We start from the raw sequence: 22,130 nt of genomic DNA on the forward strand, positions 1-22,130 counted from the left end.
CAGTTGGTCCCTAAAGTTGCTGATAGCCCAGCAGGACAAAATGGATCTGAAATCCAGTGTGGGGTTTTGGTTTTGTTGTTGCTCTGAAGATGTGAATAACATTGATGGTGTTCTGGAACAGAATTTCATCTAGGAGTGTTGCTTCAGAGGTCACTATAGCACACTCAGATTCATGTATAAACTGAAATAATTGCTCTGTAAACCTAGAGCTGCGTGTTCCATGAGTACTGTTTGGAGCATTGCTTTATTGCCTGTCCTAAGGATATAGAAATGGCCACAGCTTTGTTTGCATTAAATGGTCTTGGACTTGTTAAAACAGAATGGATGTGCCAAGTAACCCATTATCTTTGTATTTTACAGGCTGTGCCTGTGTTTTAAACTTCGGTGTTTGGTTTATCATATATTGACCTATCTTGAAAAAAATATGATAAACTTACCTTGATAAATCAAACAGCACCATACAGTAAGAGACTGGGCCTGTCCAGAAATGAGTATTTCATGCCCAAATTCAGTCTGCCGTTTTAAAGATCCTCTAGAACTCTCAAATCGGTGATTTGCAGGAAAACAGAAATCATACCTGAATGAGGTGTCATAAAGAGTTCTGTTTGGTTTTGTAAAATAAGCCAGACAGAGATCATATCCCTGAAAATCCAACTTTAATTTTAATGTGAAAATCTTATGACCAGTAAAGCTGATCCTTTGTAATTACTGCTTACCATTTCTGCAGAGAAACTTTTTGAACCTTGCCTGTCTTACTTGCAATGGTTTTACGGCTAGTGTTACAATCTTGCCTAAGAGTGTCAGACAAGGACTGCAGTGCTGGACCACCTGTGACACTGCTAAGGTGGGAATTGGAGCTGTGCATTGGTGCTGCCCTAATCTCAGCCCTGATTTAGGATTTAACACGTGCTTATCACTCTCGGGGGTGCTAACAGCAATGACAGTGCTGTCCTAGGGCAGTTTGTCTGGCCCTTCTTCTTCCCTCGGGTTTGTGCCTCTGCAGCAGCTCCCACTCCTGCTGGGTTGAGGGTGAACTGTGCTGAGATCTGATGGGTTTCAAGTGCTAACATAATGGAAGTGTGTTGGCAACACCATTTCTTGATTAGCCAATTTTACACTCCTGCTTTTATCATCAGTTAATCCTGGCTGCTGGCCTTGTCTCCAGATAGAGCCTGTCCCTGATTCCAGAGAGCAGCCAGCACTGCAAAGCTGAGAGGTGCTGCAGAGCACTGCCCTGCTAATGCTTGGGACTCCCTCCCTGGATCATGGCCAACAGAACTTGGGGTGCCTCTCTCCAGCATGGATAATGAACTTTTTTCCTTTTTTTTCCTCTCCTTCTCTCACCTGCATGATACAGAAGCTCTAAAGAAGAAAGCTAACTAATTTTGGTCTTTTTCTACATCAACATTTTCTCATTATTACATGTATTTCCCGCCCTCATCCTCAAACTTTTACAAATCCTTCTGGTTGAATAGAGTGTAGTCTGTATTTACACTCTTCACACTATTCAGTTAATTGCAGTATTCCACTTAAAAAGGGAGTAAGGATTTCAGGGATAGGCTGAGGCATGATACACAGAACCGGATAAATAGTTTTCTGGGTTGTTTTCCTACACACTGGATCATATCCCACATGCAGTGTCCACTTGAAATTCAGCTGCCATGCCATGGTGTGTGTTACAGTGCTGTGTATGCAGGAGAATGTGCAGCCTGGGCATGGAGGGGCTTTGAATAAGGAGCTTTGAACATGCTTTTGGCGTTTTTATGTGGTCTGTAAAAACCAGGCTAGAGGCAGGAGACCTTACATCACATGGATGATGCTGCAGCCTTGCAAGCAAACAAGGAAATCAATGGGAAAGAATCATGGTACAGAAAACAGTTGAACCTGCTGTGAACCTTGCAGAGAGATAATCCAAACTGGCCTGAGTCATCAGCTGAGGAGGCTGAGCATGTTCAACATCTGAAAACCAAGAACAGGCAAAATAACTCCTGCCTTCAGAGGGAATGGCTTCTGATAAAAGACAGTGGGAACATCACAAAGGGAAATGCTTTCTTGACGTTTTAATGTCACTCAGTAAAGCAACTCAAAACCAAGGGATTATTTGTAGAATGGTTAATCTTTCTCAAAAGCAATCTATGATGATAGAAAAAAAAGAAAACAAACCCCTTCAACAGTGCTAGGAAACAGAGACACTTCGGTTCATGACCTAGTTTTTTTCCAAAAACATCAGTATTGTATTTCAGAATTCTCTTTGATGATCCAGTGGAGTTTTTTGTCATCTTTTTACTGTACTAATTAAACACAACATTTTCCTGGGGCAGCAGTGCCATGCTTGGAAAAAGCCTTCTCCTTTGTTCATTAGAAAATTGTTTTATGGCATGTCTTGAAATTTTCATAGGAATATTTTAGTGACTAGATTTGCATCAGTGTAACTGTCAGTAACAACTCTGAAAGCACTGCTTACACTGTAAGGGTGTGATAGAGACACTGACCTGTTTATTTTTGTTGTCTGAGGAATGGCTCATTTTCTTCAGTATCTCTATGTGCCTCTCTGGTTCTCCAGAGGATCTCTCACTTAGGATTCTTGTCTTTACAATGCTTTCCCAGGGATGTGCCATGATGATCTGGAGCTTTAGCAGAGTCCTTACTCCTACACTTAGAATTTGCAGCTGTGGTCCAGACCCTGCAGTATGAATATGGTGATAGTTTGCAGGCATCATCCTCAGGAGTGTGTCAGAACTTCATTTTTATAGCAAGCAATAGAAATTCAGGTTTCTCAGACTTTCAAGTGCAGGTTACAGTCCCTTTGGAAATTTGTATGGATGTGTTTTATCTTGGAGCTGTGCCACCAATGTCTGTCTGTTGCTTTGTGATATTTTTCTGACTCCTGAGAGATGGTCTTGCTGAAATATTTCCTAAATAAAACAACTCTTATTGCAGCTGTATTTGGGGGTTAAGTTATGGTTTATCAGATCAACTCTCAGGGCTTGCACTTCAGTGGGGCCTCAAGGTTCCAGAGAAATTAAAGTTTGTGCAGGTCCCTTGCAGCATTTTCCATCCCCTGCCCAATCCTCCTTTGCTTTAACCTAAAATTACAATGTTGTGCTTCTCAGCAAAACTGATTCTGTCTGAGACAAGAGAGAAAGAAAATGCTAATACATGGTAGGTGAAAGGCAAAAGAAACAGGAGCATTCCTTACTTCATTTACTTAAAAACAAAGCAAAACCCTCCAAAATGAAAGAATTCTTGTTATATTTTAGCCCATTCCCCTGCTGCTATGAGAGTTTGTCACTGATTTTGATGGGAACATAAAGAGATCTCTCTGCTTTTTCTTCTGGTGTACAGTGACATCTACAGAGAGTGGAGCACACCAAACAAGACTTTGCCATTCAGCATCACTTTTTTTTTAACTGTTCTGCATTTATGTATCCTGAATTTAAACTCAGGACTTTTTGCATGCACAGTATTGCTTACCTTTGTACATTCCCACAGAAATCTGCATTTTTTTAGAAGCTATTTTACCCTGACAGAAATGACTTTGATGTTTGGAAGTGCAATAGCAGTTTACACACAGAAATAGAAATTCCTTTCTCTTGATGGGATGGGGGGATATCTGGTTCTACAGTGCAATGCACTCGAAGATTGCAGCTTTTTGGAGATGAAGTTTCTTTCACAACTTTGTTCTTCTCATCAAGAAGTGGATTTTGGATGCTTTTGGTCTGAGTTCTTCTGCAGTTATCACACAGATATTGTTTTCTTTAACACTTCATAACATTACGTCAATAATTAAAACATTTAATGAAAAAACTAAGTTGTAAATTCCATTTATTTTCTAAAAATTCCAAGTAATGAATTGATAAGGAGACAAATAGGGCTCCTTTAAAAATTTTTCTTTCTTAGACAAACTTCTTAATTCTGTCACGTACATTTTTAGTTGGTTTATTTCTTGGTTTATTATTTTTTGCTCTTAATTTTTTCGTCTTCAAGAAGGTATTTTATTACATGCATAAGAATGTAGATACTTGGGCTCTGAACTTCAAGGCATTTATTTTCTTTATTGTTCTTGTTTATGCCTTTTATGTAAAATTCTTAATTTTGATGTGTCAAAATGTGAACATTTGGAGGAGTAATTTTTCTTGGATATTGAATATTAAATATATCAAACCAAGGTTGAAAGTTAGTGAATCAATGTGTATAAATGCATCAGGAGTTAGTTTAGTCTTGTTTTTTTCCCCTACCAGGTCAGATGTTATGATAATATTAACTGCAAACCAGATCCAGGTCTCATTAAACTAATACAACAGAATGATAATCAGAAAATTGCCAAGTAATGAACAAAACCCAGAACTTTTAAACCTTATTAAGCCATTGTGGCTGATGAGTGAGTTTCATGGCCAAGGCTTTCATGTCTGAAAAATGACCCTGATATTTGCCAGCTGGCATTATTGGTTAATTTGGGTTAAACTCAATTTGCTTAGAGGAAAGAACACAAAGTAAAAGAATATTTCAGTGGAGCAGGAGGGAGCACTTAAAACCCATGTAGTAAAAATCTGCTTGTATGTAGAAAATCCTTGGCAAAATGCATCCTTATGCAGCAGTAAAAAAAAATAAAGTGTTTAATAGATAGCACCCATTCCTTAAGAGAGAGAATAATTACTAAAAAAAAAAAAGTACAAGTGTGGTGTGTTAGCTTTGAAAGGCATTGTCAGCACTTTTCTTCTTGTAGAGATCTGCTGTGTCCAAACTCTAAGACATTTCTTATTTCTACCTTTTGAGGTTTTTAGCTGGGGATGAAGGGAGTAAGAAAAAAAATAATATAAAATTAGTATTTCACAAATAATTGAGCAAACTTCCATTTCTAAAGTGGTTTCAAGTATGATTTTTGTAACTCTAAGAATAATCACAGGAATCTTTGAATAGCTGCAGTTTTTATGGAAAGAGGCATCTGGAAAATGTCTTCCCTTAGCCCTGGGTTTTGGCAGGGGCTGTAAGCAAGCGTGGTCAGTGTAATTAAACTGACAAGTGCTTGAGGTACTGTACTTGTTTGCTGTATGTACTTTCCTTCAATAAATATTAGTATTTCTCCTAAATCCCCCCCTCTAGCTGGTGACCCTGACATCATTTCAACTGGAGTGTGGCATGGAATGAGGCAGCACGGGAGACAGCATTTAGGACAAAATATTAAGGATTTTCTCAGCAAATACCCTTTTGCAACTGTCAAGCAGCAGTAGATTCCTTCAGGAAAAGCTCCATCTGACAGAGAAGCCAAAAGACCTGACTCCAGCAGATTCTTCCTAGTGAGCTGTAAAAATTATCCTTTGCTGGAGAAAATCTGCCTGGAGCCCTAAACTTCCAATGCTTGCAAAACGTTGTGGGATTTTGGTCTGAATGCTTATTCTTTTTACTGATAAACATCAGAATCCAGCCCTGAACTTGTGAATTTAGCCCCTGAGGGGATCTCTGGGGTTCAACAGTTTTTGTGATGATCTCTACAGTCATTAAATCTACATTAACTCTTTGCATCTCGCCTTGGTTTGATGTTGACATTGCTCTCTGTACCTCTCCCTCTACAGACACCTCTTTATGTTGTAAACCATGGGGAGAGCGGCCCCATCCGCTGCAACCGCTGCAAAGCTTACATGTGTCCCTTCATGCAGTTCATTGAAGGTGGCAGGAGGTACCAGTGTGCATTTTGTAGCTGTATAAATGATGGTAAGTGATGGTTCTCTCACCTGGGGTTCATTCATAGCAATTCCACAAGACTAAAAAGAAACTGTATCCCTAAAATTATTTTCTTGACTTGCTGATTCAATAAAAAATAGTTTAGGGAGATGAAGTCGCTGGGTTTATTTCACAAATGAAAAAAAAATATCAATTTCTAAGAAGAGTAGAGGGAAAACATTTGTTCAGTGCAGTTTAAAAAAAAATATACAAAAAAGAATGCTGACTCATGAAGTCTAGTCTGGTATGATCACAACTTATTTTAAAAAATTTTGTGACAACATAGGATGCAGAACTGCTTGTGTTGTTAATTGAAAGCAATTTCTGTGCTGAAAGAAAGCATTAATTTCTTTAAGAAGTGCAAATCTACAGCAAGGAGCCAATATTTAGGCCCACGTTAGCTTCACCCTGTGCATTGACTGTGGGTGCAATGGTTAAATAAGCTATTAATCTTACTGTGACAAGTGTTGGTTTTCACAGAAGATACCATGCCATATTTGTTCAAGTGTGCTGCATGTGACTCATAACTGTTCTTGTGCTCTTGGCAAAATCCCAAAGCTTTGCCAGAACTGTCCTTTCTAGACATTTGTATCAAGCTGGATTTCCTCAGCTGGATCACAGGGCTATGGTGCATTCCCTAATACAGTCATCTTTTCAACTCTGAAACGTGAACCTTGTCAGACTCAGTCCAACTGCTTTGCTGCCTGGAGCTCTAATGTTTGTGCAGGCATAGCAGATAATAAATTTCATGGTTTGTTAACAATTTAAACTCTCATAAAGGGAAATTTAGATGCACTGGGAGCACTTTAAGAAAGACATTTAAGTTGCAGTATTGTTTTAAATCATGCTGGTATTACTACAGTGTCTTAGTCAGAAAGCACTTAGAAAAAAAAAATCTTTGATAAGAACTAAAGATGGCTAAGAAACTAGGCTGATATTCCTAGGTTGATAGATTGATATTCCCCTCACTCACACACACGTGCACTTTTACCAAATGTGAAAAATAAGCATTCTGAATATGTATTCATTGAGGAACCATGAGACTGGCTCTGTGTAAATTGTTGGTGCAGACCCACCTGATTTCTCAGTGCTTTGGAATATATGACATCTGCTGAAAGAATTGGTTGTGTTGTTCCTCTATTTGCCCAGTTATAAATATTTTTTCCTATTCTTGTGTTGGCTTGCAGTCCCCCCATTCTTCTTTCAACACCTGGACCACATGGGCCGGCGGATAGACCACTATGAAAGGCCTGAGCTGTCCCTGGGATCTTACGAATACGTGGCTACTTCAGATTATTGCCGAGTGAGTATTGCCAGTGTGCAAACCAGTGTATGTGGTGTGGCAAAATAAATGAGCTCCTCGGAGTCAATGCACTTGTCAGCTGCCAGTCAGTTTCCAGGACCATTGTAGGAGATAGGGATAAATGTGGAGCATAGGATGTTTTGTGCTTTTGTTCTGCAGAAGGTGATACAAGCAAGAGTAACAAGCAGTGCAGCAAAATCATGAATCACCAGTCTTGAAGTGAGACATGTGTTTGGTCCTACTCAGCATGTTGCACTGTTCAGGGGATATCTCTGAAATTTTGGTGCCTTGTTGCATTTTAGATGTATGTCTTCTACTGGTTTTGAAGACCGACAAATGCCTAAATTGTCTTCCTAATACCATAAACCTTAGCAAGGGAATTTGACCTTGGAATCTGTTCCTGGCAAGAGTCTTCTCAGTGTTCAGACCAATAAGTTACAGTGGAATTGGTTCTCTCTTCTAATATCAACTCACTGAAGAACTAAATCCAGAGCCCACTCATGTTACTCTAAATATTTGTAGTTGGTTTTATTACAGAACTCTGTCTGATACTTCTGAAAGCATAAATTACTTAATCTTTTCAAACTTCAGCTCGTTTTACAAAACTGCAAGTGTGACTTCATCTGACCACAGCACAGACACATTTTTCTGTTCTTGCTGGAATGAGGCAGAATTTTCTTTCTGCAAGTGGAGCTGAGGCCATGATAAGGTTAGAAAAGGCAACTGGGTCCTACAAAATCTTGACGTAGCTGCCAGTATCTTCTTCAGATCATCAAATTACTGCTGGTATGAAGAAAATGAAAAGGTTCAGTTCTGCTTGCTTACTAGAGCGCTGCTCCAAAATCCACTGGGATGTCTGAGATAACCTATAAGATTTGATTGAAACCTGGATTAAACCCCAAAGGAGGAGAGAGTTGTGGTGAGATGTTGCAGTAATAGAGTGTGGAACACTCAGTGTACATTCAGTGAAACTCCATCAAATTCTGAAGCCTCAACTTCCACCATGTAACTTAAATCAGCGAGTTTCCTTGACAAGTCATCCAGTCTGGTCTGCCTGCTTGCTACAAAGATGCATCCACAGACTTAGTGCAACGTTACAAAACAGAAATCTCTTAGAAAATAACGCACCGCGCTGGATATGCTAAATCATTAAACGTGGCATTATTTTGTAATTCACTTTCCATTTAGCCCCAAGTTGCAGAGGTTCACTTCTTTTATAAATCCAGTTCACGACCAGAACTGAGAAGTCATTTCCTTTAGTGCTTATCAAATGACAAGGATGAACAGCTACAAAGAATGTTAACAAATCCCAGCTGGTTTGCATTATTGCACTCCTGCTAAGCGGATGTGGTGAGAGCAGAAGTCCTCGTTTCTGCCATATATTTGTCAGAACTTAGGCAGAGGTTCTTTCTAAATGCTGATCTGGTACAAAAGTTTAGAAGAGTTTTTGGTGCAGTTTCTGAAAGAAGCATCCAAGTACAGTAAACAGAACAGCTTTGAAAAATACTGCCTGGTTTTGGTTTAATCCTGATTTGCATGAGTCAAATGAGGGAGATCAAGGGTATAATGTTCAGTTTAGTTTAAAGTTGGCCAGGGACTATGGATAAGTCATAATTCAAGGGTTAGATGAATTTTTCTTAACTGGAATTTTTCTAGGATTTGGTTTAACAAGTATAATTTGTTTAAGAGGTCAGAATTCAATATGAAGGAAGTGAAACTGTAATGAAAAAGCTGTCCTGAATTTGACACCACGTAGTGACTACGATTCTTTTAATGGGAAGTAAGAAAACTCATTTCAGGGAATGTGATGTTTACTCTTGCTCTGTTCATTTTGTATTAACTTCTTAGGTAGGTCTCTTGACATTACTTTTTTTTTTAAACAAACTTTCCTCTTTTTCTTACTAACAGAAACTTTGTGTCAGTAGTGTATGCACAATTTGTGTGCCACTTAACACTGTGGATAAGAAGAGCTCCCAAAGGAAAGCAGTGGTACAGAAAAATACCAAAATGCAAATTTGTTTAAACACTTGAGTTCCAGCAGAGAAGTTTGTGCTTCATCTTATCTAATGAACTATTACCCTCTAGATATTTTATTCCATTAGGATGTTGTTTTCCAGTGATAATGTTCTATTCCAGGGCTGGACTTTACCCAATAAGTGCCAGCTCTCTGCAATAGTTAGTGTTTACGATTCACAGCATTTTTCAAACAACTGAACACTGTATTTGCCTTATGGTACCACCTCTTAAATTGTTTTCCTCATAACAGGACACTGTCCAACTTTCCCTGTCAATTGTTGACTGGTTGTTTTGTTCGTTTTTTTTTCTACATAGGACAAGAAGCCTCCTAATCCACCGGCTTTTATCTTCATGATTGATGTATCATACAGAAACATAAAGAGTGGCCTAGTGAAACTCATATGTGATGAACTGAAGACTCTGCTAGATAAACTTCCACGGTAAAGAGACATAAGTGTGCTTGGCTTAACTCACTACACTGCACTTCTCATGCAGCTTTGCATGTTGAAAGGCAAAACCAAGCTATGGAAAATGTCTGATTTCCAGTAGTTTTTTGAGTGATAGTGACCAAATGTTAACTTCAGTTCTTACACTTGGATGTCTGGGCTTCCTGTATGAACAGAAAGAATCTGCCATGCTACAGCGTGTGGAGCTTGCATTCTTTTCCTTTGTTGCAGTGAACTCTAGTGGTGCTATCAGCTCAGTCACAGCTCGTAGCTTCCACTTCACTTGCTGCACTTGTGTTCTCTGCAGTCCTGCTTTTCTCACTGAATTAAACAGGGAAATACCCAAACCAGAATACTCAGGAGTAGCCAGTCTCTCTGGTGCTGGCCATAATGCTGGTGGCTTTTATCTGTAGTTCTTACTGTTGATTAGGAAAACTTTTAAAGCTTCTTGCTGCACTGTGAGACTTCTCTTTCCTGGTTTGCATCTGAGAGAACTGATCTTGTAGGCAGCAACCATTTTATGAAATACAGCACATGTGCTTTGTGAGCATGAAACACACAGCAGTAGTGATGCTACTGGTCAATATTATTGATAGTGTATTATTTTAGTGTAGATTTTAGCTTATTAGTGTAGTTTTCAACAGAGTTTAAATAACACAGGCATGTAGGGAAATGAGAGCAGTGAAAGACTGAAAAATGAAGTAGGCAAGATGCTTTTTGTCTACATATAAAGGTATATGAAAAAAAGAAAATCCAAAAAGAAAATGCTTCCTAAATAACAATGCTTGCAGAGGGAGAACAAACTTAAGAAATGGAGAGAGCAGTGTGAGGAAAGATGGAAGATGACATCCCTGGGACAATCTGAGATATGTTACAAATCCTTTTTCTTATGAACTTCTGGGATCCCTGTGCCAGAAAGAAATTCCAGTCCAGGGTGGGGGTTTAGTTTATCAGATGCCCATGTAAGGCCATCTCTAGTAGCTTTTCACTGAAGATTGTACTGGAGACACAAGTGTTTGATATTATCCTGAACATATCTCAGAGTTTTCCATCAGGATTGGTCATGACTCTGAAGAAAATCAGAGGCATGAGTGGAGTAAGAGAAAGCATTTGGCAGTTTGGAAACCTGAATAGGGCAAGCAGGGGAGGAATGAAAGCAAGTGATCCATATCACAAAAGAGACATATTCATCCTTCTCACCAGCACTCTCTGAGATCTGGTGTGAAATAATTTTGGCCAAAGTTTTCATGTCCACTGAAAAAAACAAAAAAATAAAGCCAAACCCTTCAGTTTCCTCAAATTTGTCTGTTGGCTTAAACAATATTAATTTAAAAGAGGGCAAACACAAGGCATTCCACCAAAATCTGTGGTGAAAATTTCACTTTCTTGCTTAAACACCGAAGTCACTATGTGTTTATTTTCTGTTGCTGGACAAAGACACCTGCAGAAATACTCTGCTGTTCCCACACAAGGAAAAAACCTTCTGCAGGGAATTCACCCTGAGCCTGTATCTTTGAGAGGAAGGACTTGGGTTACCAAAGAAATCTGTGCAGAAAAAGAACTGCTGAAATATTAGAGCAGATGTTTTCAAACCTGTGTTCCAAACAAGAACTCCCTCCTTGACTGTATTTTGAGAAATACTGAGAAATGTGTTTGTAGAAATGTGCTTATGAGTTCAGAAAATCAGAGTAATGATTTGTGCAATTACGTTTTTCGGGTACATAATTAAAAGTAAAAGCCAAAAAGTATTTGAATGCATTTCTGTGCATATAGGTCAGGTTTCTCCTTGTGAGCCTTCAGAAATAACTCAGTAATATGTAAACTACAGAGACAATTGGCTGCTTAAAGGTAATTTTTAAAACAATGATAGAATTTGGTTGAAGTAGGGCAGTGCAGACTGACACTGGTAAGAGCAATATCTGCAATAAAGGTCCCAAACACCAGGTTGTGTTACACCTTTTTGGGACTGGGATGATGTGGATGCTTCTCTTGGAAGTAGCAAAGTTCTGTATGTATAGAAATTGAATAGAAATTTGTGCTCATCAAGCTCCATAACTAATTTTGCTGTTCTCTCATTCCCATATTATGATGTCAACATGGCTTATTCTTTATCTTTGGGACTTTTGACTGTTTCAGTGGGATGCACCATTGATAGGGTTGATGTAACTTTATAACTTTTTTTTTAAAAGTAAACAATAGAGCAGTTGATTTTATCGGGGTGTTTGAATTTGACCTAAGGCAGAGATTGAGGCCATTAAGTCTGCTTGGTTGTTGTTTGCTTTGTTGTTCCTAGTACAGATAATGATCAGAGAGCAGCCTTGCATGTCAAAGGAATACATTCATTGCAAGGTCAGGATTTCAGAATCATAACCAGTTGGGTTTTGTTTTTCTTACAGAGAAGAACAAGAAGAATCCTCAGCAATTCGAGTTGGTTTTGTCACATATAACAAGGTCCTTCACTTCTTCAATGTAAAAAGCAGCTTAGCTCAGCCTCAGATGATGGTGGTCACAGATGTGGCAGAAGTTTTTGTTCCTTTGCTGGATGGTTTCCTTGTTGACTTTGAGGAATCCCGATCAGTTATTACCAAGTAAAGTACAGTTATACTTCATGAGAGTAAGATGTGAATGCTTGTGGTGTGCATTGTGCCTTTCAGTCAGTTGGGTTTTGGGGCACACAGGTACCTATTGAAATACTTCAGAAGGCAGCAGGTGCTTCAAGCCTCTCCTCTGTGTTTCCTCCTCTGAGGCAAGGAAAAAGCAATAGCCACAGCCTTCCAGTGCCAACCTGGGAAGTTTTTGTAGGCCAGGTGTAAACCACCTTTCAGCTGTGCTGCCTCAGAGCTGGGAGGGGGGTGAGGCTCTGAGCCACGTTGTGTTTTCCCTCTTGCAATGCACATGATGTGCACCTGGATATGATCTTAAGACTCTGAAGTCCTTACAGCACACCAGAACTACTTAATGGTTAGCTATTTTTTATTTGTTGCATGTTCCTTTAGGTTACAAGCTTTGAAACAATGCATCTCATAGAATTAAAAAACGCATATTTTCTTTTAGTCTGGCTGGGATCCTAAGTAATTGAGCAAGGAAAATGTGTATTATTTTTTACACTATAAATTTTCATGATAAATATCTTCCTGTGTGAAGACTTGATATGTTACAAGGTGTTGTTTGGGGATTACCCTACAGTGACCAGTTGAGAGACTGATCTTTTCTCTTTCCTAGCTTGTTGGACCAGATTCCAGAGTTGTTTGCAGACACTAATGAGAGTGAGACCATCTTCGCTCCCGTTATCCAGGCTGGCATGGAGGCACTGAAGGTTAGAACATTGCTCTCTGTCAGAGAAGCAGCTTGAAATGAGGTTTGCTAAAAGCCAGGGGGAAAAAGGTTGTTGATTGTTTCCAGCACTAACATTCTGTTATTCTAACAGTACCTTCCAAGCACTGTAGTCAGAATAAGAACTGACAAGTATAACATCTGTTCCCAGATGTTCTTGTTGAGGGAACCCAGTCCCCAGTCTGTTCCATATAGGAGGGATGTTTAGGAGAAGATGAGGAGCAGGAGTCAGTTTCTTGTTCAGCGTTTAAGAGAAGGAAGGAAATGTTTAGTTACGACAGCAAAACAAATCAATACTCTTGTGTTTGCACTGATACCCAGTCCTTGCACATGTGAAGGGCAGGAGAGTCAGTATAATAATAGTTATAAAATCAGACTTTGCTCTGATTAGTCTCTTGCTTCTGCAAAATTTGTTGTGCAAAACAGAATATTTATAACTGTCTATCTGTGACCAAATCAGGCCGTGGCTGGAGGGTTTCCATTTAACTGACAAGTTTTCCCAGCTTGGATACAGCTGGCAGGGAATCCACAGGCCAAGGTGCTGCTCACTTGCTTTCTGTATGTCCAGGACATCCCCTGAAGTGCTGACGTTCCCATGGAACACTGCCAGTTAAATGCACACCACCCTGGTTCACCACAAGATTTGTAGGGGCAGAGTGCAGCCAGTGGTGCTTTAAAATGGTTGATTTATCTGTGAGCTTTGTATGAATAAAACATCAATTTGAGTACATGCATTTCTCAAACAAAAATGAACATTTCTCAAATCTCTTTTTTTACATATTGTTTTAATACCTGCTTTTCTGCTATTTTTTCATACTACTAGCAAGTATGAGTGCAAAGCTCACCTGGATGCTTTTTCCCAATACTTGACTTCTACAAAACAAATTTAAGGGCAATAATTGTAAATTTCCTCTGATGATGGCTGTAAAAGAAAGCAGCACTTAATTAAACTTTTTATTTAGCTCATAATAATTTGTAAGGATTTTAATTATTCACCTGCAAATACCTTTGCTCAAGAAAACAGTTCTTGTCTAAAAAGAATAAATGGATTGTGTTAAAAAGACGTATATGTAGAAATTTTGTCAAACCAGTATCACTAATTCCTGATGCATATCAGCACAAACAGGTATTTGGGAATTCTTTCAGCCTTCAGCACAATCTGGCTTCTTCAAAGGAATTGAAGAAACGGGCATTGGTGATCAAAAGTAACAGTTCTTGAAATACCGGGGGTGAAATTTCAGCCATTTTAAGTCAGGTGCTGCCTTCAGTTGTGTTTCTGCCATAGCAGAGAGACTTCTGGTTTTCCCAGAAAGCCACAGCTTATTTTGAAATGTGGAATGTTCTGTGGACACTGTGATTTCTGTTCTGTGTCTACATCTTGGCAGTGTAGATTCCAATGTGCAGTCTGCTACAGGGATGGAATTGTCACCCATTTATAAAAAGGCATGGAACACCAGTGTGCCTGAACTGATTTTTATTGTTAAACTGCATTTCCTTTTAATTTGATCCCATTAGAGTATTTGTATTTTGATGCCTGTTGCATGATGCCCGTGCCCAGTTGGAAAGTCTCCAAGAGAGGAACTCCTCCTTTTGCCTCTGGAGAAAGTGCTGTTGAAATGCCTCAGCCAGCAAAGCTGGGGCTTATTCCATCGGGTCCTGAGCCTGGAAATGAATCTTGACCTCTGAGGAGCTTGCAGAGAGTGCCCACTGTCCTGTGAGCCCCCCAGAGTGTGAGCATGGGCTTGTTAAGCCTGCAGTAGTAAATGTGCCAATGTGGTGTCTTTGGAACAGGCTGCAGAATGTGCTGGGAAATTGTTCATCTTCCACTCTTCTCTGCCAACTGCGGAAGCACCAGGGAAGCTGAAAAACAGAGATGACAAAAAACTGCTCAATACAGATAAGGAGAAGGTATTTTCTGCTCTGAGCTCAAAGTATCTGTGTTACCTGTACCCATGGGCAGGGGAAGCATGTTTTTGATGATAGCTGTGCCTCACTTCAAACTTTCATTTGATCCTCTTGTCTTCATCTGGCCCTTTGAGTTGTGATTAAAATCTAATATGATGACATTTGTATTTTTTATTCCTGTGCAGACTCTCTTCCAGCCGCAGGGAAATTATGAAGCCTTAGCCAAGGATTGTGTAGCCAATGGCTGCTGTGTGAATTTGTTCCTCTTCCCAAATCAGTATGTGGATGTAGCCTCCATGGGCCTTGTCACAATGTATACTGGTGGAACACTATACAAGTACAACAATTTCCAGGTAAGTTACTATCTGTTACTATCTGTTACTATCTGTTACTATTCTTTCAGATAGTAACAGCTGGGGGGTTGCTGTTATTTTTCATCTCGTTTCAATGTGTGCTTGTAGATTTAATTTAAAAGCAGAGCAAGTCTGGAAAACTTGGTTATCAATTCCAGGGGATAAAACTGAAACTTGACAATGGCAGGTCAGGCTCAAGTTGGGATCTTGAAGCAGTAATAAGCTGGTTGGCATCTTAAAATTTTGATGAAAGGTTAAGTGTAGGAATGTCCAGTTAATGTCCAGGCCTGGTGGTGAGTGCTGGACATGTGCATATACCTGATTCTGATAGCAACTATCCACATTTGAAATCCTTTCTAAAGGACTCAAGAGCTGCAAGCAGATTTGCTGGGGGTGGATGGGGATCATGGGAGGGGAAGTTGGGTCACTGTGGTGCTGCTGCCCTTGGGTGTTGAACCTCTGAACCTTCTGCTTTGTGTTTGCAGGTTGAGACCGACAGCTCCCAGTTCTTAAGTGACTTCAGGAAGGACATCCAAAAAAAGATGGGATTTGATGCAACAATGAGGGTTCGGACAAGTACAGGTAATAGGACCCATGGGAATGAATTTTAAATAATGTAGTGCTGTGTAAATCACTTGTAAGATCAGGCTGATTTAATTTCATTATGTACCTCTTGAAAATGAATTGAATAGACTGATAAAATCCATGGCTTTGTGTGTATATATTGTTTTACATATATATATATATATATATACACGTATTTCCTGTATATGCCTCCTTAATAACTGATTTTCAGGTCTGGGAAAGGCTTCTGCTCTCTCTGCACGTAGACTGCAAGGAAGTTGTATAAAAAGGTGTTGCTGCTGGACACTGACCCATGCCTTCATTTTCATACTCAAATGACATTCCTGTGTCTATCCAGCTTCTTTCATTCATTCTTAGCTCAAATGCTAAGTATTAGAGAAAGGGACACACACAAAGAGACCAAGCCAGCAGTGCAGAAGCTCTGGGTGTCCAAGTCACAGCTTTTCCCTTTCTCCAGCTCTCACAAATGCCATCAGCAAGGACAGCTGTTGAGACTGCTGAGGCTGAGGGAAAATGGCTCCTGCTTCAGTAAGTGATGTCAATTTAATTTGCCATTTTTAAATGAAATGCTGTTTTAACCTGGTTGCAGGCTTCAGGGCTACAGACTTCTTTGGAGCCATTTACATGAATAACACCACAGATGTGGAGATGGCAGCGGTTGACTGTGACAAAGCAGTGACAGTGGAGTTCAAACATGATGACAAACTGAATGAAGACACCGGGGCCTTAATTCAGGTAAAAAACCCTAATTCACGTGTACCATAAAATGGCGAGCGAGACCTTCTGCAGCCAGAGCAGAGAAGTGATGGTGTAGGAGTGATGGGAACAAGGCATAACTTGCACAGGCTCTTGTGCCATAACACAACTAGTACAAAGTGTGTTCCCCTATCTTTGTGCTGCATGTTCTATTCAGGGGTTAGATCCCAAATTCTTTCTAAACACTCACTGAGACCTCATCAGCTGTTCATTTTTTTTCCATTACACTGAGTTTGTGTAATATAAGTGAGTTCATGTGGAGTAAGAGATTGAATGCTACTTATACAGCAATGGTTATTGCTGTGGCATTCCCTATGACCTCTATTCAAGAGCAGTTCTCCACTGCTAAACCTCATTGCCCCCTTTACAGACTGTAGGACATTTTATGATGTTAAAATTAATAACTTATTCTGTAATCTCTGATAGATGTCGCTAAGAACCACAGGTATGCTGTCAGCAGCACTGTCAGGCTGCACAAAGGGTGTCATCTGCCTTTTGTGCACAGAGGGGGTGGCTGCAGTGGTGACACTTTGTGTCTCTGTTGCAGTGTGCTGTCCTGTACACATCGATGAGCGGGCAGAGGCGAATCCGCATACACAACATGGGCTTGAACTGCAGCTCCCAGTTAGCTGATGTCTACAGGACTTGTGAGACTGATGCACTTATCAACTTCTTTGCTAAGTCAGGTACAGTTGGAACAGACCAGTTCTGTTTCCTTTTTTACTTTGGCATGGATGAAGGGGAAGGAAAGGGGGCTGAAGTGATTACCTAGTGGGAAATCCTTTTTTATAACTTGCTGCTCCACACCTGAGCAATTCCTGAAGTATTATGAAATTGAAAAGGCAAATAATTACCTATTTTAGACAAACTGCCATAAAAATAATACTTGTGTTTAGGTAATGCGTGGAACTGGGCAGGCACAGTAAGTGGCAATGGACTTCCTACCCATCCTACCCAGCAGTGGTGGGGGGTTGGTGGGGTTTTTGGATGTCTGTAGAAGAGACTGAAAAGCAGCCTCAGCTCTCAGGTTTGTAAAATCAGAAACTAGCAGCAGACAAAGATGCTTTGAGAGAGTATCTTTTTTAACACACACTTTTATGCTTGTAGCTTTTAAAGCTATTCTGAGCCAGCCCCTGAAGACAGTCAGAGACATCCTGATGAATCAGACTGCTCACATGCTGGCCTGCTACAAGAAGAACTGTGCCAGCCCAGCAGCTGTCAGCCAGGTAAAACCCACACCCAGTCCTACCCACTCAGGCTTTGCCACAGGGGTACAGCCACCTTGCAATGTCAGCGGAGCCAGAAAACAAAATATCAGGACAGACTTGTCCTTTTCTTTCAAATCCATTTAATGACAGGTGGGATTCAGTGGGGGCACTTAGAGCACACAGGAACTGTTGTTTGGGAACAAAAGGCAATGCCCTTGATGAAACTGGCTCCTATGCTCACACAAAGGAGCTCAGCCAGCCCTTTTCTTCCTGCTGGAATAACGCACTAACTCACAAAGCTTTCATTTTTAATTGTTATGTTGTTGTAGATGGTTGTAGTATTCTAATTTTTGACGAAGCAGAGTGACTGATTTGTTTCCATGTAATTTATTCAGTCACATCTTAGTGATTGAACTCAAAGAAAGACTCAGGCTTTTCCATCCCAGAGGTGCTGCCAGTAACCACAAGCCTGGGCAGTGAATTGTTCATTGTTGGTGAGGACCAAATATGTCAAAACCAGAGCCACTTAATGTGGACTATTATTTCTCTCCTTAATTCTCCAGTGAGTGCCCCAAAAATTAGCAGGATTGCAGGGAGATGACAGCAGCCAAGACAGCGACTACAGATTACAAAGCAGATCATTTCTGTTGGATTCTTACTAAATGTGTTGTTTTCTCAGCTGATCCTGCCAGACACGATGAAGGTGCTGCCCGTGTACATGAACTGCCTGTTGAAGAGCTGCGTGCTGGCCGGCAGGCCCGAAATCCCAACTGATGAGAGAGCTTTCCACCGCCAGCTGGTCATGGCCATGGGCGTGGCCGACACACAGCTCTTCTTCTACCCCCTGCTGCTGCCAATCGTGAGTCAGTCGTGTATTTCTCACTTTAATTTCTAACCCCTCTTACCTGGAAAGGAGCCACTAAAATGTACCAAGCCTTTGAGTAGTTACTGTTCAATTCAGTTCCACAGCCCTTGTGTCTTTTGCCCCACAGCACAGCCTGGATCTGAAGAGTGACGCTGTCCCAGCCGCCATCCGCTGCTCCGAGGAGCGCCTCTCCGAGGGAGGGGCCTTCCTGCTGGCCAACGGGCTGAGCATGTTCCTGTGGCTGGGAGCCAGTGTGTCCCCAGAGCTCATCCAGGGGCTGTTCAACGTGCCATCCTTCGCACACATCAGCACCGAGACTGTGAGTACATGCAGACTCACAACTGAGGATTTAGCAAGACCAGATGCTAATCAGAGAAACACATGAGGTCTTCTTTCATCTTTAGCATTAAAAGCAAGAACAGGTCACGAGCAGAAGGTGTTTAGACACGAGAATTGCTTTAAGTTACATGAAACTTAAGATTTTGACGCTTTGAACACTAAGAGGACAGAAGCTTTCACAACTATTTTAGTCTTCTTACTTCGCTGCACATAATAAAGTCCTTTCAACTGTGTATTACTAAAATTAGAACAAAACACTTTGCAGTAGTTAAGTTTTCCTCATGATGCATTTTCGTATAGTGATTATTTTAAACTGAAAAATTAGTCCTCGAGATGAGACCTTTTAGTGAAAGAGATGGATTTGCCTAGTTTAGTATGAAACCCACAATACCTGATAATGTAACTATGAGCAGCTAGTCTTGGTTAGAGATGTGACTGGACCGTAACAATCTGCTTTCCTTCTGACAGACATCCCTGCCTGACCTGGACAATCCATTTTCCAAGAAACTAAAGCATATCCTGGAGCAAATCCAGAGCCAAAAGCCCCACACTATGAAGGTAACTGCTTTCTGCCTCAACTCATTCCTCATGCTTGTTCAAAGGAACACTCCAGGCTTTGCCAAAACTTAGCAGTGGCTGTAAAAGGTTTTTTAGATATTGGGAGTCTTCCTGCACGTGGGTTTGCAGGCACAGGCATCTCAAATGTGTTTAATTCACAATCAAAACTGATTTTCAAAGGTAGTCAAGTTTAAAAGGTAACCATTTTATTCTGTACTCCTCAATTCACGTTGGTCTCTCTAGCTTCTGCAGTGTGGAGATGTATTAGTTTTGGGGATTTTCCCCACCTCAGGAGCATCCACTCAGAGACACAGGAAAACTGTGCTGCCATCTGGTGTGACTGCATGCTAAAACTGTCTGTCTGATCTCTTATCTTTGCAGCTGATGGTAGTGAAGCAACGGGAGCAGCCAGAGATGCTTTTCCGCCAGTTCCTCGTAGAAGACAAGAGTATTTATGGAGGAGCCTCGTACGTGGATTTCCTCGTGTGCATTCACAAAGAGATCAGCCAGCTGCTCAGTTAAGGCCACTCAAGTAAAATGTTCAGTTCCTTTTTGCCTTTGCAGGAGGGACAGTTTTTGGTGCCTGAAGACTGGCCCACAGCTCCACCAGACCCAGGCCTTCTGCTGTGCTTTACTGACCCTTTTCTGTGCTCGTTTTGTACAGTTTCATTTGATCCCACCTCTCCCTGAGTATTTTGCTTACTTCTTAAGCTGTAGAATAGGAAGTTTTGCACTCAGGTATTACTCTTCTGGGAATCTTTCTCTACATGAATTGCCAGATTTCAGACTGCCAGTGCTTAACAGCATATATGGTATACATTTCTTAAAAGACAATTTAGAAAACTCACAATTATTCCTTTTGCTAGTCACAAGTTGTACCAGAGCTGGGAAAGATGATCAGAATCTGTACAGAGGAGGAAAAAAGACGAAACACTTCTTTTTCTAAGTGAGGACATGGAGTTGAATCAGATTGGCAGCAAACGTGTAGTTCAGTTTGAAGGATTTTGAAGTCCTTCCTGTGAACCAAATCTAAAACTAAATCCTTTTTTCCTGGAAGGGACAAGTATTACTGTCTACAGAATGGAGCTCTAGGGACCCTTCCATAGCCAGGGTTATCCAGGAGATGGAAATGCCTCAGTTTTGTAACTGGACTTGAATAAGTGTAACAACAGTAGGGATCACAGGAAGTACAGGAATCAAACAATCCTTTTGCCACCTTTGGCAGATGACGTCACACTATTATGGTACAATTCTGTCCACTTGAGGGCAGCAATTAGCTTAGCATACTATTTAATTACATTTTCAAAATTGCACAGGTTAGGCTTTATTTAGTACATTTGCTAACTGGAATATTCCCAACACAACTCAGAAAAACCCATCCCTCAAAATTTCTGTGGCAGATCAACTGTGAGACAGTTGACACATTAACCAAAGGTTATTTGTGGTGCTATAAAGCCTCTTGTTTAATACCAGTTCTATTACAGTGACTGATTTAATCAATGGTCACTGCTTTGAAAAATAAGCCTTTGCTAATATCAATATTGAAGGTAGAATTTGGAAAGCCAGAGCCTTTGGAACAGCTGTTTACCTCATATACTTCATCAGTCTCTTTAGGACCAATGCCTCTGAATGCGAGGTTTGAACTTGGCCAAACTTGAAAAGCTGTTATTAAAAAAAATTAGTATTTCAAAGAAAGCGAAAAACATTCGAAAATAAGGTTAAGCCTCAGTAAAGAAAAAAGTGCCTTTAAACGTGTTAGTATTGCTACTTACATTAGTTATTTAATATCCACAATAAGCAATCAAAATGCATAAATTTTTGGTTCAACAGCTTATCTATACAGTCCTATTATTGTTATTGACCAAGAGCTCTTGAAATAAGTGGCTATATTACAGAGGAGTCCTCGGCCTGAATTCAGCTGCCAAGACAAGCACTTTTTAGCTGTAGACATTACCCTGTAAAAAGTATTTGTTGCCATTTCATTTGTAAAATGACACCAGCAACATTTGTGTAAAGAAATAAGCAATTATTAAATATAATCTGTGTGTGTGTTTATTCTTTCATATATCCCACGTTCTCCAAGGTTTTATGGCCATGGCCTCCAGCAGTGAGTACACTGTAGGTCACATTCTCCTACTGTGACTCTCAAGACAGGCAGCTTACATGGCCTCAGCATTTTCAGTGTGTTTCTGCTGTTGTCATCACCCATGGCTGTGGTGAGAAGACAGGATTCAAGTGAAGGGAAGTGTCCCAAAGAGGGGCTGTTCAGAACCAAGCTTAGGTAAGCCAAAGCTGTTGATACTGGCAGACCTACTGCAGCAGAGCTCTGGCCTGCCTGGGCAGTGTTAGCTACAGTCAGGCATCACAGTGGAGAGGACAGCACGTGATGACAAGTATCACACAGACATAATACAAGTGCAGTGCCTGGCTTCACCATAAACTGCACGACTGTAGTATTTAACTCAGAGTTACAGTAATGAGGCCTTTTTTTCCTCCTTTTTCATTGCTGCAGTAATTATATTTAAAATTACTTTCACAGAACTTGGCCACTGCTTTCTTCTTAGCTCATGAGAATGACCCTGTTATGAAAAGGATTGCAGCTCTCTTCCACATTAAGTTGAGGTTGAGCTCGTTATACAGTTGTCATTTCTGTTAAAGCGGTCCTTTTGCAAGGAGTAAACACCTTTTATACTATATACAGGAAGAGTGGGTTGATTTATCTGTCACTTTGAGATTATTTCT

At 40.5% G+C, this 22,130-nt stretch overlaps 1 protein-coding gene across 2 annotated transcripts in view; it reads left to right on the plus strand.

Annotated features, from left to right (window-relative positions):
* The window catches only part of SEC24D (SEC24 homolog D, COPII component), a 41,394-nt gene extending 19,967 nt beyond the window's left edge, over positions 1-21,427 (plus strand). For both annotated transcript variants that reach the window (XM_014886630.2, XM_088164236.1), the window contains exons 9-23: positions 5,574-5,712; positions 6,909-7,024; positions 9,356-9,480; positions 11,883-12,074; positions 12,709-12,802; positions 14,611-14,727; positions 14,910-15,077; positions 15,563-15,659; positions 16,252-16,397; positions 16,966-17,104; positions 17,526-17,644; positions 18,306-18,485; positions 18,619-18,810; positions 19,299-19,388; positions 19,770-21,427. In XM_014886630.2, the coding sequence (XP_014742116.1) occupies positions 5,574-5,712; positions 6,909-7,024; positions 9,356-9,480; positions 11,883-12,074; positions 12,709-12,802; positions 14,611-14,727; positions 14,910-15,077; positions 15,563-15,659; positions 16,252-16,397; positions 16,966-17,104; positions 17,526-17,644; positions 18,306-18,485; positions 18,619-18,810; positions 19,299-19,388; positions 19,770-19,910 (2,055 nt within the window). In that variant the 3' untranslated portion in view covers positions 19,911-21,427. The remainder of the gene's footprint in view (positions 1-5,573; positions 5,713-6,908; positions 7,025-9,355; positions 9,481-11,882; positions 12,075-12,708; positions 12,803-14,610; positions 14,728-14,909; positions 15,078-15,562; positions 15,660-16,251; positions 16,398-16,965; positions 17,105-17,525; positions 17,645-18,305; positions 18,486-18,618; positions 18,811-19,298; positions 19,389-19,769) is intronic.
* The last annotated feature ends 703 nt before the right edge of the window (positions 21,428-22,130 follow it).

This window comes from Sturnus vulgaris, chromosome 4 (assembly GCF_052056855.1).
Source record: "Sturnus vulgaris isolate bStuVul1 chromosome 4, bStuVul1.hap1, whole genome shotgun sequence".
Taxonomy (NCBI): Eukaryota; Metazoa; Chordata; class Aves; order Passeriformes; family Sturnidae; genus Sturnus; species Sturnus vulgaris.